The 14,319-nt window shown below is 39.0% G+C and overlaps 1 protein-coding gene and 1 long non-coding RNA gene across 2 annotated transcripts in view; both read left to right on the top strand.

Annotated features, from left to right (window-relative positions):
* Positions 1-2: 2 nt before the first annotated feature.
* On the top strand, positions 3-1,855 carry LOC148115367 (uncharacterized). Its single transcript, XR_015732449.1, has 2 exons — positions 3-128; positions 1,423-1,855. It is a non-coding gene; the product is annotated as an uncharacterized LOC148115367 (long non-coding RNA).
* Positions 1,856-4,698: 2,843 nt separating this feature from the next.
* CRLF3 (cytokine receptor like factor 3) overlaps positions 4,699-14,319 on the top strand; it is a 29,706-nt gene continuing 20,085 nt past the window's right edge. Inside the window, exon 1 of the mRNA XM_034412510.3 lies at positions 4,699-4,946. Within this exon, the coding sequence (XP_034268401.2) occupies positions 4,716-4,946 (231 nt within the window). The 5' untranslated portion in view covers positions 4,699-4,715. The remainder of the gene's footprint in view (positions 4,947-14,319) is intronic.

Raw genomic sequence — 14,319 nt, 5'->3', positions numbered from 1 at the left:
GCGCGGGGCGGAGGGAGGAGGTTTTGCTTTGTTTTCAAGGCACAAAGTGGTTAAAAGGCTGTTTTGAGCTGAATTCGGCTCCTGGTGGCCGTCTGGTTCATTCTTTCAACTAACAATATTGGAAATGGGTGCGTTGCACTGTGTTCTTCTGGGATGTTGCTTTTAATTCATAGTTTTATTTCATTTAATTCAAACATAAATCATACTAGGATACTAAGTAAATTTACGTAGTTTACTTAGTATCCTAGTATGATTTATGTTGATTGCTTGTTTAATATCCATGACTATCACTAAGTGTAGTATCTAATGTTTTATGGATATATTTTTACAATGACTATGATAATGATCTATTGTATGTACACTGAGACCTAATGATCTATTGTATGTACATTCTCCCTCCAGGGGGAGGGCCTTCTCTGTGGGGGCACCTACCCTCTGGAATCAGCTGCCCCCAGAGATAAGGAGAATCCAAGACCTCAGTGCCTTCCGCCATGCCCTTAAAACCTTCCTTTTCCAGCAAGCTGGGCTGGCCTAATTTTTTAACTGTTTTTAAGTGTTTTGTTTATTGTTTTTAATTAACGGGGCCAAATTTATATATGTATATTTTTAACTGTATTTTAATATTTGTACTTGATGTTTTTACTTGGCTGTTCACCGCCCTGAGTCCTCAGGGAGAAGGGCGGTATACAAATTCAAAATAAAAATAAAAATAAATTATGCACAGAAATGACAAATTCCTTGTGTCTAATCGCGGTTGGCCAATAAAGAATTCTAATAAAGAATTCTAATTCATTGTTTCAATTAGGACAAATGTCTAGAGAGAAAGCCATGTTTATATTATGTAGAAAACTAATGTAAAATCTTGTAGATGTGCCTGTAAAGCTTCCAGAGCCTTGGGTATGGCCCTCAGAAATTTGTAGTGAAATTGTATTATTTCACTGAATTTAATACAGGCATGCATTAAAACCAGCATACCGTAATAGGATTGGAGACAGGTTCAAGTTCACCCTCAGCCATAGAAACCAGGTGACTTCAGACCATAATATATCAGTTATGTAGAAGAATCGGAGGAGGGACCATTATTATGGTTCATTGGACAGTCAGCCAGATGTTCAGATTGGATTTTTTTTTATCCACCTATCCAATCTTTCCCAAAGACCTGGGATAGGCAGAAATGGATGTTTGATGGTGTTAGGAGTATCATTGCAGGACATAAGCTGTTCCAAGTAAAGCTGCCTTTTGCAATTGACTGATGTTGAATTTGTTTCAATTATTATATACACAACAATGTCGAATCACAGCTGCCTGTTCTGTACCTGGTATTGGTCTTCATACACGTCAAATTATTCCCAGGAAGTTAGGGTTTAGTATCGGCATAGTACATACATAGATTCAACTTGTATAGCCTTTTGTAATTGACAGATGGAAAGCCCCTTCATTACATCACCCAGCAAGATTCAACCAAGCCTGGGACTTAAAACAGCCTACAAAATTACCCCTGCATGGTCCCATGGGAGTCTGACAACCAACCAGAATACATTTCTTACACAGGAACAGGAAGCTCCAAGACAGAGCCCAAGAGAGGATATAAATATAAGCAGCCTCCATGTTTCCAGTGTCTTCCTCCTCACTTGGAACTGAACCCAGATGAACATTTCTTCCAACAGAACTGAACCAGATGGATTTTCTTTCCAACAGTATCATTGTTGCTACTATGTTATGCCATTGTTTGTAATCTGTGCCATCTTCTTGTAACAACTAACTTGTTGGTCCACTGTTTCTTCAGTGTTTTGCAGAGATGGCATTTGCTGGTTGTTGCTGTCTTCTCAATGAATATATATGCATTTGTTCTTAAGGCTTAGTCTTGTGCAACCAGAATTAGCCCTTCTGTCTCTTTCTTCAACTTTCCTGCACTTAGCCTTTGACATTTCTCTTTTCTATTCTTCATCTGGCGGCCCCCAGGGGGAGAGCCTTCTCTGTGGGGGCACCTACCATCTGGAATGAGCTCCCCCCAGAGATACGGAAGATCCCGGACCTGCGCACGTTTCGCCGTGCTCTCAAAACTTTTCTATTTCAGCAAGCTGGCCTGGCCTAACTCCCCTCTTTTAAATTTTTTAATTTTTTAATTTTTTTAATTCGTGATTTTATAAATTGGGTGTTTTAATCTGTGTTTCGGCCAAAATATTTAATAATTTTAAGGGATTTTTAATATTTGTATTATCTGTATTTTATCCTGGCTGTTCACCGCCCTGAGTCCTTCGGGAGTAGGGCGGTATAGAAATTTGATTAATAATAAATAAATAAATCTACACAGCAATATTGACAGATTCTACTTACCAAGGAACATAGGTGGGCATGGAATGTTACAAGTACACCAGATAGTGGAAGAAGAAAAAAGGGCATCGGAAGAATATCTGAAGGATAGTGAAGTAGATACAGTGAAGTTAGTATATGATGAAGGTTTTCTGTAGGCCAGTTTATTAGATTCACTGCATCTACTGCCCTATCCTTCATATATTCTTTCATTTGGAATGGCTGCAGTTCAATAGAAACAAAACCTGAAATGTTTTGGTTGTTTTGGGACACATGTCTCTTCTCCCGTCAGGGCAGAGGTGGGTTTCAGCAGGTTCTGACCAGTTCTGGAGAACCGGCAGTAGAAATTTTGAGTAGTTCGGAGAACTGGTAGTAAAAATTCTGACTGGCCTCGCCCCCATCTATTCTCTGCCTCCCGAGTCCCAGCTGATTGGGAAGAAATGGGGATTTTGCAGTAACTTTCCCCTGGAGTGGGGTGGGAATGGAGATTTTATAGTATCCTTCCTCTGCCATGCCCACCAAGCCACACCCACCAAGCCATGCCATGCCCACCATGCCACACCCACAGAACAGGTAGTAAAAAATTTTGAAACCCACCACTGCGTCAGGATCATGGTTTGTTTGCTTTTTATTTCGGTGCTCATTAACCTTTCTCAAACAGGATCCTGGAATAATTTTTAGGGGTTGAGTAGTACAAGGCTGGATCATGTCACCCATTTCTGCCCTCTTCCTCGTGGCTTGTGTACCAACCTGTCCTAGTACTAGAACCAAGTTCCTAGTACTTTTCCTTACCTCCCTTCCCTTAGTTACCTGCTTTATTCCAGATAAAAACCACATCATCAACTGATCTTACAGGAGTGGGAATCAGATAATATTCTGACAAAAGCTTGTGGTTGAATATGGCACATTAACATAGAAATAAAAATGTCATATTAAGTGAAATTTCCTTACCCATACATATGCAGAGCCCCATCGAAGCATGTAATTTTAGATACCCTAGTTCTAGAATACTGAAATGTGTGTTGCAGCATTCCAACCCAAACTCTTTCCTTACATACCTGCATACTGGTAGTCCTTGACTTACAACAGTTTGTTTAGTGACTGTTCAAAGTTACAACAACACTGAAAAAAGTGACTTATGATAGCTTTTCACACTTACGACTGTTGCCGCATCCCCATGGTCATGATCAAAATTTGGATGCTTCACAACTGACTTATTTATGATGGTTGTAGTGTCCCAGGATCATGTGATTATCTTTTGCAACCCTCTGGCAAGCAAAGTCAATGGGAAAGCCAGATTCACTTAACAACTGTTTTCTTAACCTAAAAGCTGCAGTGATTCACTTAACGACTGTGGCAAGGAAGATCATAAAATGGGGCAAACTTCACTTAACAAATATCTCACTTAACAATAGAAATTTTGGGCTCCATTGTGGTTGTAAGTCAAGGACTACCTCTGGGCATGTCGATTTTTTCACCTTTCAATTTCCAAACATTTGGGGTGCTCAAAAGTTGTGACATGCCTTGAGGATTGTAAACATATTTTGGTTGCTTTAATGTAATTTAGATGTGGTTTGTAACTACCAGTAACTACATACATATCATAACTTTTTAACATTGTTTCATTTGTACAACAGCATGTAACACAAGTATGAAACAGCATAATTTAGATTATGACCTCACATCACACAGTCGTTTTGGAATCATCTTGCTAGCTGAAAAAGCTATTCATAGATTTGTATTTATACTAATTACTTTGCAGTAATTATTGAAAGCTAGTGATTTATATTGTCCCTAGCATCCTTCTTTATGGGTTGATGGATGGTGCAAGTCCCCAGTGAGAAAGAACTATCAAGTTAAATAACTGACTCATGAAATATACTGCTCAAAAAAATAAAGGGAACACAAGCAGAAGACATCGGAGATCTGAATGAATGAAATAGCCTTATTAAATACTTTGTTCGTTATATACAGTAGTTTATACACTGCTCAAACACCTAAAGGGACCACAAAACTACTGTATGTAACGAACAAAGTATTTAATAAGGCTATTTCATTCATTCAGATCTCCGATGTCTTCTGCTTGTGTTCCCTTTATGTTTTTTGAGCAGTGTAACTTCTGGGAATGACGACTTTATTCTTTTTAACACTATCTGCCCGTCTACCATAATTTGGGTGGGTTTTTTTTAAAAAAAAGGCCTTTTTGATGTAATTAACTAGGTCGCTTCGGTTAAAATCAGTCAAGAAAACAGCTCCAGATTAATAATCTTCATTCATTCTTCAGAGTCAGGCAATTGGAACCGGTGATAATTCCGAAAATAAAAGCATTAAAACACAGGATCCACAGCAAGAGCGGAGAACTTCGGAGACTCCGCCCCTGTTCCTGTCTCTGCACGATTGAAATGCCCGGATGTTCTTCGCTTCCGGTTGTGAAGCTACTGCCCATAGTGGGCTTGGCTCAGCGGAGGGCCTGCCGCTCTCGCTGCCGACTGGCGGTGGGTTATCTATCATCGGGGGGGGAAATGGAGACGGAGACGTTGTTGCAGGAAGCGCACGAGAGCATCGAGGCGGCGCGTACCTACCGCCGTGAGCTGCAGCAACGCCTCAAAGGGCTGCACCTGGCTCGCCAGCAGGTAACGATGCCGGGGCGTGATGCAGCCGGCGCCCGCCTGGAGAGCTTTGTGTTGCGGCGATGGGTGTGTGGAGGGAGAGCGGATGTGCGGGGGAACGTGAGGAATGTACGCTCTTCGTTGCAATGCATTGGTCTCCTCTAACCTGGAAATAAGCGGGCTCCCTGGTTTGAGTTTTGCAAAGCGCTGCGGCATTTTAGTCCATGCGAGGGGGCAGCTTTAGACTCCCTCTGCAAAAAGGTTGCCAGAATGACACGGCGTTCACCCCCTTTTAACGAAATATATAAAGCGTCGATTGCCTTGCCCCTTCCGTTCTGCTTCTTACGGGCTACTTTGCAGGGAGAACTTTCCTTGGGAGCCTAAGCGTTGTTTCTTTTCGCCGTGTACGGTTAGTAGTGGCTGCTTCCAGCCCGAAGGGAAATTCAGTATAATTCCAGAAAGTTGGAGTGCCGTCTGTTATAATTTGAAGCATGCTTGGATCCAAAGGAAGGGGGCTGGGAATGCAGAAGGGTTAGAGCCTTGGTAGTGCAGCGGACTAAGTGCTGTTATGTAGCACTTAGCTGCAATTAGTGCGAGTTCAAATCTCACCAGGCTTAAGGTTGACTCAGCCTTCCATCCTTCCGAGGTAGGTAAATTGAGGACCCGGATTGTGGGGGCAATAAGATGACTTTGTAGAAACACCGCTTATGAGGGGCCAAAAGCCCTAATAAATAGGTATATACAAAAGAATGAAGGCTATTACTATAAGTGCATTATAAGCTGCCCTGAGTCTTCGGAGGAGGGCGGCATATAAATTGAACTAATAAATAAATAAATCTCATAATAGATGAAGTATTGCTATGATGCTGGCAAGAAATAACAGCACCAAAAGGAACTCTTAACTCCTATTTCCGTGGCCTCATCTCTAAAATGGCAATATATCCTTGGTTTTTATTTGTGGGTTGAGACTTGCAAGGACTGCAAGCCTTTTAAGTACGTTTGTGGGAAGGAGCATTGCAGAATGAATGATGGAGAAGGATAATATTAAATGAAGTAAAAAGCTCCAGTACTCCAGTATTGTTCTCTCTAGTTAGATTAGATTTGTTTTTATATTTTGAAATAAATTACTTATACAGGTAGCCCTCGACTTAAAACCATTCGTTTAGTGACTGTTTAGTTAACGACACTGAAAAAGTGACTTATGATAGTTTTTCCCACTTACTACAGTTACAGCATCTCCGGTCACATGATCCAAATTTGGACTCTTGGCAACTGGCTCATTTTTATGAAGGTTATAGTGTCCTGGGATCATATGATCACTTAATGCAATCTTCTGACAAGCAAAGTCAATGAAGAAGCCAGATTCACTTAACAACCATGTTACTAATTTAACTGCACTAATTCACTTAACTGTGGCAAGAAAGAAAGAAAGGTTGTAAAATGGGGTAACCCTCACTTAACAATTGACTTGAACGGAACTTTTGGGCTCAATTGTGTAGTATTAAGTCTACCTGTATATTGATTTTTATTGCAATGTTATTTCCAGGTATGTTTGATGCAGTTTATGAAGAGAAAAATGCAACTTGATTAAAATTTCTATAGTTTGTATTAAGATGATTTCTTTATTAAGATTAACTTGTATTACAAAATACTGTATGAATGCTTTCACTTCATGTATAGGTAGACAAACATCAGACAACATATTTTCAAAGTTTTTGAAAGTGCTCACATTAGTCGAAAGTTTCTCAGTCTCTCCCTTACTCACAAGTTTTCATTTCCTTTATATATTTGTCTTACAATTCGATTTTCATTCCTTTTGCTAATGAAACATCTTAAGGTGCTTTTTCATGTGGTATTCAATCTACATTCATTCAGCACCCTATCATTCAGTCTTACCCCTACTTCTTGTTTTAGGGCAGACGTGTTAAGAAAGCCATCCCCACTGCTTCCAATTTACTTTTATGTTTATCCTGATAACCAATTCTCCCTGCCATAAAACAGAACTTAGAGAAACATATAAAAGCCACTTTTGCTTCTTTAACATTTATGCCATAGAACAGACCACATACATACCACTGCCTTTCTACCAAAATTTCCATGTTTCCATATAGAAATCTGGACTGATTTTTGACTTCGTATGTTTTTGTATATTTTTGAGTGTATTTTATAACACTGTCGATAACTTGCAGTAGTTCATTCTGTTTTCACCGTCAAACACAAACATCTTCAGTCTTCCGTATTATTGCTGAGATTCATATATTACAGATCTGACTCTATGACCCATGAATTTAACATTTGCTGTAATCATTCAAGTTCTCAGTCAATAATAATATGGCATAGTCATGTTCAGAGCTACATACATATTCATACTCCTAGCCAAGATAGCTTTAATCACAAAACATTCCTTACATGTTATTTAAGACATTCATTAAACAATCAAGGGGTATCCTATATTCTTATGTTACTCTATGTTTGGTTTTGAACCATGAAAATTTATAAAGTCTGTTTACTCCATTCTTTGATCAAACATCCATATAAGATGCCAGTCTCCATATTTTGATAATACCAACTAAACAACATTAAAAATTATATGCGGAGGTGGGAGGGAAACATCATGCCCAGACACCCATATTTACAGTTCTTACAGTTCTTATGAAGATCAGGTTGATGGGTTACTTACAGTTCTTATGAAGACCAGGTAGATGGGTTCTTATGAAGACCAGGTAGATGGGTTATTTCATATAGCACAATGGATGTCTGCCTATTTGGAGAGGGAAGAGAAGTAGCTAAAAGGTGGCTGGTATCTCAAGAGAAATGAGCATTTTCTTCTCTCCTGCTCTGCATGATGGAGTTGGAAGAGCCTCAAAATTAGTCTAGTCCAAAATTCTGCTACCTAAAGTATCTCCAATGTGACTGATGCTTCTGAGTATCCTTGTCAGTCTGTTCAGTTTCATCTTAATTCTCTCCAATGAAACAGAGTTTATTAACTCTTTGGGTAATCTGTTCTGCCTAAGGTTCTTACTGTTAGGTTTTATTCCCTCTAAAGAATTTATAATGGAATAGGAAATAGGGAAAAGGAAGAAGATAGAATAGACCACGGAGGGTTTCAGAGTTGGAAGGGACCAGGTTGGACCTCTCTTTGATTACTTTCCATCTGTTGTTTCTTCTCTTCCTTTGGGTGCTTTGGAAAATAGGTTGACCTCTTCTTTGAGAGAACTGATATCTGCTTTCCTATAATTTTTTTTGACTCTGCTCTGTCTTCTGTGATGTCCTTCAGATATTTATAAATTGCTACAACATTCCCCCATCATCTTCTCATTTTATGAAATAAATATATTTAGCTATTTCCATTGTTTCCCTTAGAGCTTTTCCAGACACTCAGCATCCTGATGGCTTTACTTTGAATGCATTCCAGCTCTTGCTGTCCTTAAATGTTGTGCCCAGTGTTCTAAATGCAGCCTAATTAACATGGAATACAGTGGAATTATTATTTCCTCAACCAGTGCTTCTAGGACTACTAAATGCTTTTTTAAAAAATAGCTGCATCATATTGCTGACTCATATTTAGTTTGTATATTCAATTAAAAGCCCAAATTGCATATCAGTTGTCTGGGAATCTCTCTCTCTCTCTCACACCCACACCCACACATACATTTTTAATGTCTAAAGTGCAAGATCTACATTTCTTTCAATTACATGTCGTTTTAATTTAATTTATTGATATGCTATAAATATTATTTTGTTAGATCTGTATCCTGCCCATTTCTCCAGAAACTCAGATAGTGTGTATGGGTATGTTCCTTATCCCTTAGTAGGTAGCCTATAACAACCAATAAGGTTGGTGTAAGAGACAAGATTGGAGCAAAAATTTCCATAGCTTGGGTGGACTTGAATCTGAGTTTCCCCATCCCAGTTCAGGTTGTAACCATAACAGTAAGTAAATATGTGAACCAGATGGGTTTTTTCTCTTTCTCTGTCTGCCTGGTTTTTCTGTGTGCAAAACAGAGGTTAACAAGTGGAATATTTCTGGTTGGCTGCACCATTTCCAACAGCAACCATTTTATGATTAGTTGTGCCCCACTTCTCCACTACCCTCATTTTGTGGTTGTACCATCATACTTTTTCAAAATTCAAAATGCAGTGATTGAACCCACCCAGTTTATCAACAGGGCTTCTCGTATTCTGTGTAGTAAGTAGTGTTGTAACATGAACTTCAGTGCAGATTGCACTTCTGATAGCCTTTGTGATCTGCACGGTGAGTAAAACAGAAAGTTTGTGTTCAGTGATATATAAAGATGTTCTGAACTAGAAGAGGGCAGTGATATGATCCGTTTTTCATATAATTTCATTATTGCTATGTGCTTCCATGGTGATTTTTCTAAAGGGGAAGGAAGACAGTGTCAGCTTCTTAGTAAAAAAAAAAATTGGCTTAATTTTGCCTTAATTTTTAGAGAAGAGATTGGCCATGCTTGCTGACAGTTGTAGCCGCAGTACATATTGAGGATGCCAGACCGAGGAAATCTGATTCAATAAATGAATTTCAATGTCTCATCCCTGGCTAATGAGCCCATTCTGTTTTGTGCTATAGAACATTATAGAAGGACAGTTACTTTTATTTCAACATCAGTATCAGAATGCATACTATGCCTGCAGATAGCCTTAACCTTTCTGGCATCCCCCATCTACTTCCAGTCACTGTAAAAGTTTCTTATAATCATTTACAAATAGTCCTTGACTTACAACAGCTCATTTACTCCATTCGAAGTTACAAGGACACTGAAAAAAGTTACATCTGCTTTTCACTTACAAACATTGCAGCATCCCCATGGTCATGTGATCAAAATTCAGATGCTTGGCAACTGAGTCATATTTATGATGGTTGCAATGTCCCAGGGTCATATGATCACCTTTTGCGACCTTCTGCGAGCAATGTCAATGAGGAAGCCAGATTCACTTAACAACTGTGTTACTAGCTGAATAACAGCAGCGATTCACTTAACAACTGTGGCAAAAAAGGTTGTAATATGGGGCAAAACTCACTTAACAACTGTCTTGCATAGCAACAGAAATTTTGGGCTCAGTTGTGGTCATAAATTGACAACTACCTACATATCCATGTCTACATTTCAATAATAAGGCTCTGTTTGCATTTTGAAGTATGGTGTGAACATATCCTTCCAATTTGAGTAAATCAGTCTACAGAAAAAAACTAGAGTACAATATTTTCTATCAGACTGGTTTATACTTGGATGGAAAACCACTGAGGAATTTCAAGGCTACAGATAGGCCAGAAGGTTAAATAAAATCAGAGAGGATATTGGAAACAAATAATTTCTGTACTGCTGCCAGAAAATTAGATGGATGAGTTTATGAAATCGCCAGGAGTCAGTCTTGAGTCATAGGACTTTTATCTTCAATAATTTTACCAACTGATTGATCAAGGTTGGGGTTAAGGGCAGTTGAAATTCTGGATTTTCAGTTTAAAGACTGCACATATATTTTGTCTTAGCATTAAATGCAAAAACACAGAAAACCCACTGGTACTTCACGTTTAGCTTCCATTATTAATTAAGAATAGTTTTAATCAATTGTGTGACATGTCAGGACACTTTTTAAAATTTTGTAATTAAGTGCCAATCACTTGCAGTAAGCAGAAGGTGAAAAATCTGAGTCAATTTGAGGATGTTAGAATGTTTATAAATGTGACCTGTCTCAATTCTGGCTACTTACAAAGAGTTTCTCCCATGATGCCAATTGGCATCCTGTTCTTAATCATTAACTTGCCATCTGTGAAGAGTAGTGGTAAATGTAAAGGTTTCCCTGGTCCAGTTATGTCTGGCTCTAGGGGGCGGTACTCACCTTTGTTTCCTAGCCAAGAGAAACGACATTGTCCAAAAATGTTTCCGTGGTCATGTGGCTGACATGACTACATGCCAAGGCACATGGGATGCTGTTACCTTCCCACTGAAATGGTATCTATTCATCTACTTACACTTGCATGCTTTCGAACTGCTAGGTTGGCAAGAGTAGCGGCAAGTAACGGCAGTTCATCCTGTTGCACGGCTCTCAGGTCTCGAACTGCTGACCTTCTGGTCGACAAGACCAGTGTCTTAACCTACAGGCCACCATGCCCCCTATGAAGAATATGTACCTGAATACATACATGTGTTTTCAGATGATAATGTTGAGTAGATCAATAAGATCCTAATCAGTTACTAGCATAATTTTGGTTGTTCTTCCTCCATCAACTTTAGCCCTATCACTGCATTGTAGTCTAGGTCATTGCAAGTACCATATTTTTCAGACTATAAGACATACCTAAATTTAGAAGAGGAAATCAAAAAAAAAAAATCTTTGGCCTCTGCGCGCCCCATTTTTGGGCCTTTTCCAGCCTTTTTTCTGCCCATTTTTTAGCCTTTTTTTTTATTTAAAAAGTTTTTTTATTTTATAAACAAACAAATAAACAATACATAATCAATCATTCAGTGTATCATCTGAATACATCTTTTGTGTCTTCTTCTTACTCCTCCAATATTTATCATATCTTAATATTATCATTTCATTTATTATGACATTTCCCCCACATTTCTTACTTCTCTATTAATACATTTATCTATCTTTTTATTTTATTAAAAATTATACAACAATTTTATCCCCACACAACCTTCAACCCCCCCCTCCCCACACACACACCCCGACTTCCCAGAGCAAAAACAGGGTATAACATTTAACAAACATAAGCTAAAATACGCTAACTTACTACAAGATTCAAAACTCCCTCACGCCCATTTTCTAGGGGTTTTTTTGGCCTGTTTTCAAGGCTTTTTTCGGCCCATTTTCTAGGGTTTTTTTGGCCTGTTTTCAAGGCTTTTTTCAGCCCATTTTCTAGGGTTTTTTTGGCCTGTTTTTGAGGCTTTTTACAGTCCATTTTCTAGGGGTTTTTTTGGCCTGTTTTTGAGGCTTTTTACAGTCCGTTTTTTTCAGGCCATTTTTTCTGAAAAAATTGCCCAAAAAAAACGGGCCTAAAGAAACCTTGAAATTGGGCTAAAAAAAGCCTTGAAAACGGGCAAAAAAAAAAAAAAGCCAAAAAAAGGGCCAAAAAAGCCTAGAAAATGGGCTGAAAAAGCCTGAAAAATGGTCCGAAAAAGGCCTGAAAAAGGCCAAAAAAAAAAAAAAAAAAAGGCCTGAAAATGGGGTGTGCAGAGGCAAAAAAATGGCTAGTGGGTGGGCAGGGCTTCAGCAATATTTGGCCTATAAGATGCAAAGACATTTTCACCCCCTTTTGGGAGACAAAAAAGTGCATCTTATAGTCTGAAAAATACGGTAATTCCTGCATCCTCATACTTGCTCCAATCACAACTTGCTCCTACTCTAATGTCTTCTGCTGATGTTTTGCAGCAATGGGACAGGGATTGATACCAGTTTGAGAGAAAGGAAACCTAGCTGTACTTTTCCCTCCTCCTCCTACAGAATGCTGTTGTCATGCATGGCCATACCACTATAGCTTTTGTTATGTGATGCTCTATTTATCCACCACAGTATGAAGAATCACATTTATGTAATCCAGATCTAAGTCACCAATGAGCCTTCCAAGGTTCTAATGTCCACCCTTCCCAGCATCCATTTCATAGACTCACGTTCAAGACTTAAAAGAACTTTTTTTTTAAAAAAAATGAGAACATAATTATTTCATCTTTCCTGCCACTTCTGTGGGCTTGGGTTTTTTTTAAACGTACAGAGGCATATACTTCCTTCTTTGAGTCATGGAGATTTGAAATAATAAAACTAACTGCAGAGGGACTACAAAATCCTACAAGTGTGACATAAAGAGGAAGTCAGTTTTGCATAACCTGACCAATGTAATGTATCCTGGGTTGTTTGTTAGTACTTAAAGAGATCAAGAAGCTACTTCTGGCTGGTTTTGCTCAGCTTTTCATTACGATAAGCCTTTTCCTCCTTGTAACTGTTCATGACTATTTCCTTCCTAAACAGAATTTTAAAAATTGGACTAAACCTTATGGTGCCGACACACCCTGCCTTTGCACTTCTGTACACTCTCTGATTTTGTTTTAGGTTCTTTCAACTAAAAAAAAATAGATACATGAAAACTTTTCAGTTTGCAGGACACTTAAGTACACTCCAGTATGCTTATTTTTTCTTTGATCCAGAGCCCCACATAGATCCTCTTAGGCCAGGGGTGTCCCCAACCTTGGCTACTTTAAGACCTATGGACTTCAAATCCCAGAATTTCCCAGCCACAATAGGAGAACTGGCTGGAGAATTCTGGGAGTTGAAGTCCACAAGTTTTAAAGTTGCCAAGGTTGGATACTCCTACTCTAGGCATTCTTTGAGTTTGGGGGCAATGATGAATGACTGCTCAGATAAAATGACAACTATAAATTGAGATGCCGTAGATGTAGAACATTCTAGTTAATGTATCCAGAACAGTCAATGGGGACAATACTTTGCAGTTGCAATCATCCATCCTTGCAGGCATTTTGTGATAGCAACACAGCATGCTGCTGAAGTTCCAAATGGTAAGAAAAGCAGCTTAATCTGTATTCTTTCTGCATTAAGACCTTTTCGCATTAAGTTATATCAGGTCCATAGATAAACGGCTGAAAAAAAAAGGAATTAAAACTGACTCATTTTCAGATACACGTGTTATTGTTACACGTACTCCTAGTTTTGGTTTATGGTCACTCACTCACACATTCACAGGGTCAGCAGCCACACTCAAATCACTTTCAACCTAACCCTGAGGCATAACCCATTTTTTTGGAATACAAGGAGATCTAGTGAATTTAAAATAACATCAAAACTTTACTGGTTGCAATGTACATTTCCTCTTTCTGAGATGCACACATACACACTTACCTGTGTCCTTCTCAACTAGGTATTAGCCAGAAGGATGGAAGCCACCAAGCTGGGATCCAAAGATGACTCAAAGAGTGGGCTGGCTTCAGGATGCCTTTTATCCCCCCAAATTCTCACATTGTTGATTCTCAAGATCGGCAACTCCACTTGCCTTGATTTTCAAGTCTGGTAGCTGTTGATAGGATTTGGGGAGGGGGTTTCCCATCATGCTGAGGCCCAATTTCTTTTGTCTGGTTCAGGTGATATTTTTCCTTTGTTTCCTTAATGGATTTGTTCCTTCGTATCTGCTTCTTACCTACTTCTTGATTCCTGGCGTACACTCTGCTTATATGTCTGCACATGGCAGTCTCACACTGTGAACTCTTTTTCTTTACTTTTAGATTGTTTTGGCATCAGATGCTACACCACAGAAAAGAGTGAAGGCCGATACATGGGCCACCATCTTTCCCTCCCCTTTCCCAGCCAAGTGTGGTCCATTAATTAGACTTGGAGGTTAACATGACTTTTAAAATGACTCCTT

This window comes from Pantherophis guttatus, chromosome 2, assembly GCF_059756535.1.
Source record: "Pantherophis guttatus breed Tessera chromosome 2, ASM5975653v1, whole genome shotgun sequence".
NCBI classification, from domain to species: Eukaryota; Metazoa; Chordata; class Lepidosauria; order Squamata; family Colubridae; genus Pantherophis; species Pantherophis guttatus.
The sequence above is the reverse complement of the archived record's forward strand: the minus strand, read 5'-3'. Positions and strand labels throughout refer to the sequence as shown.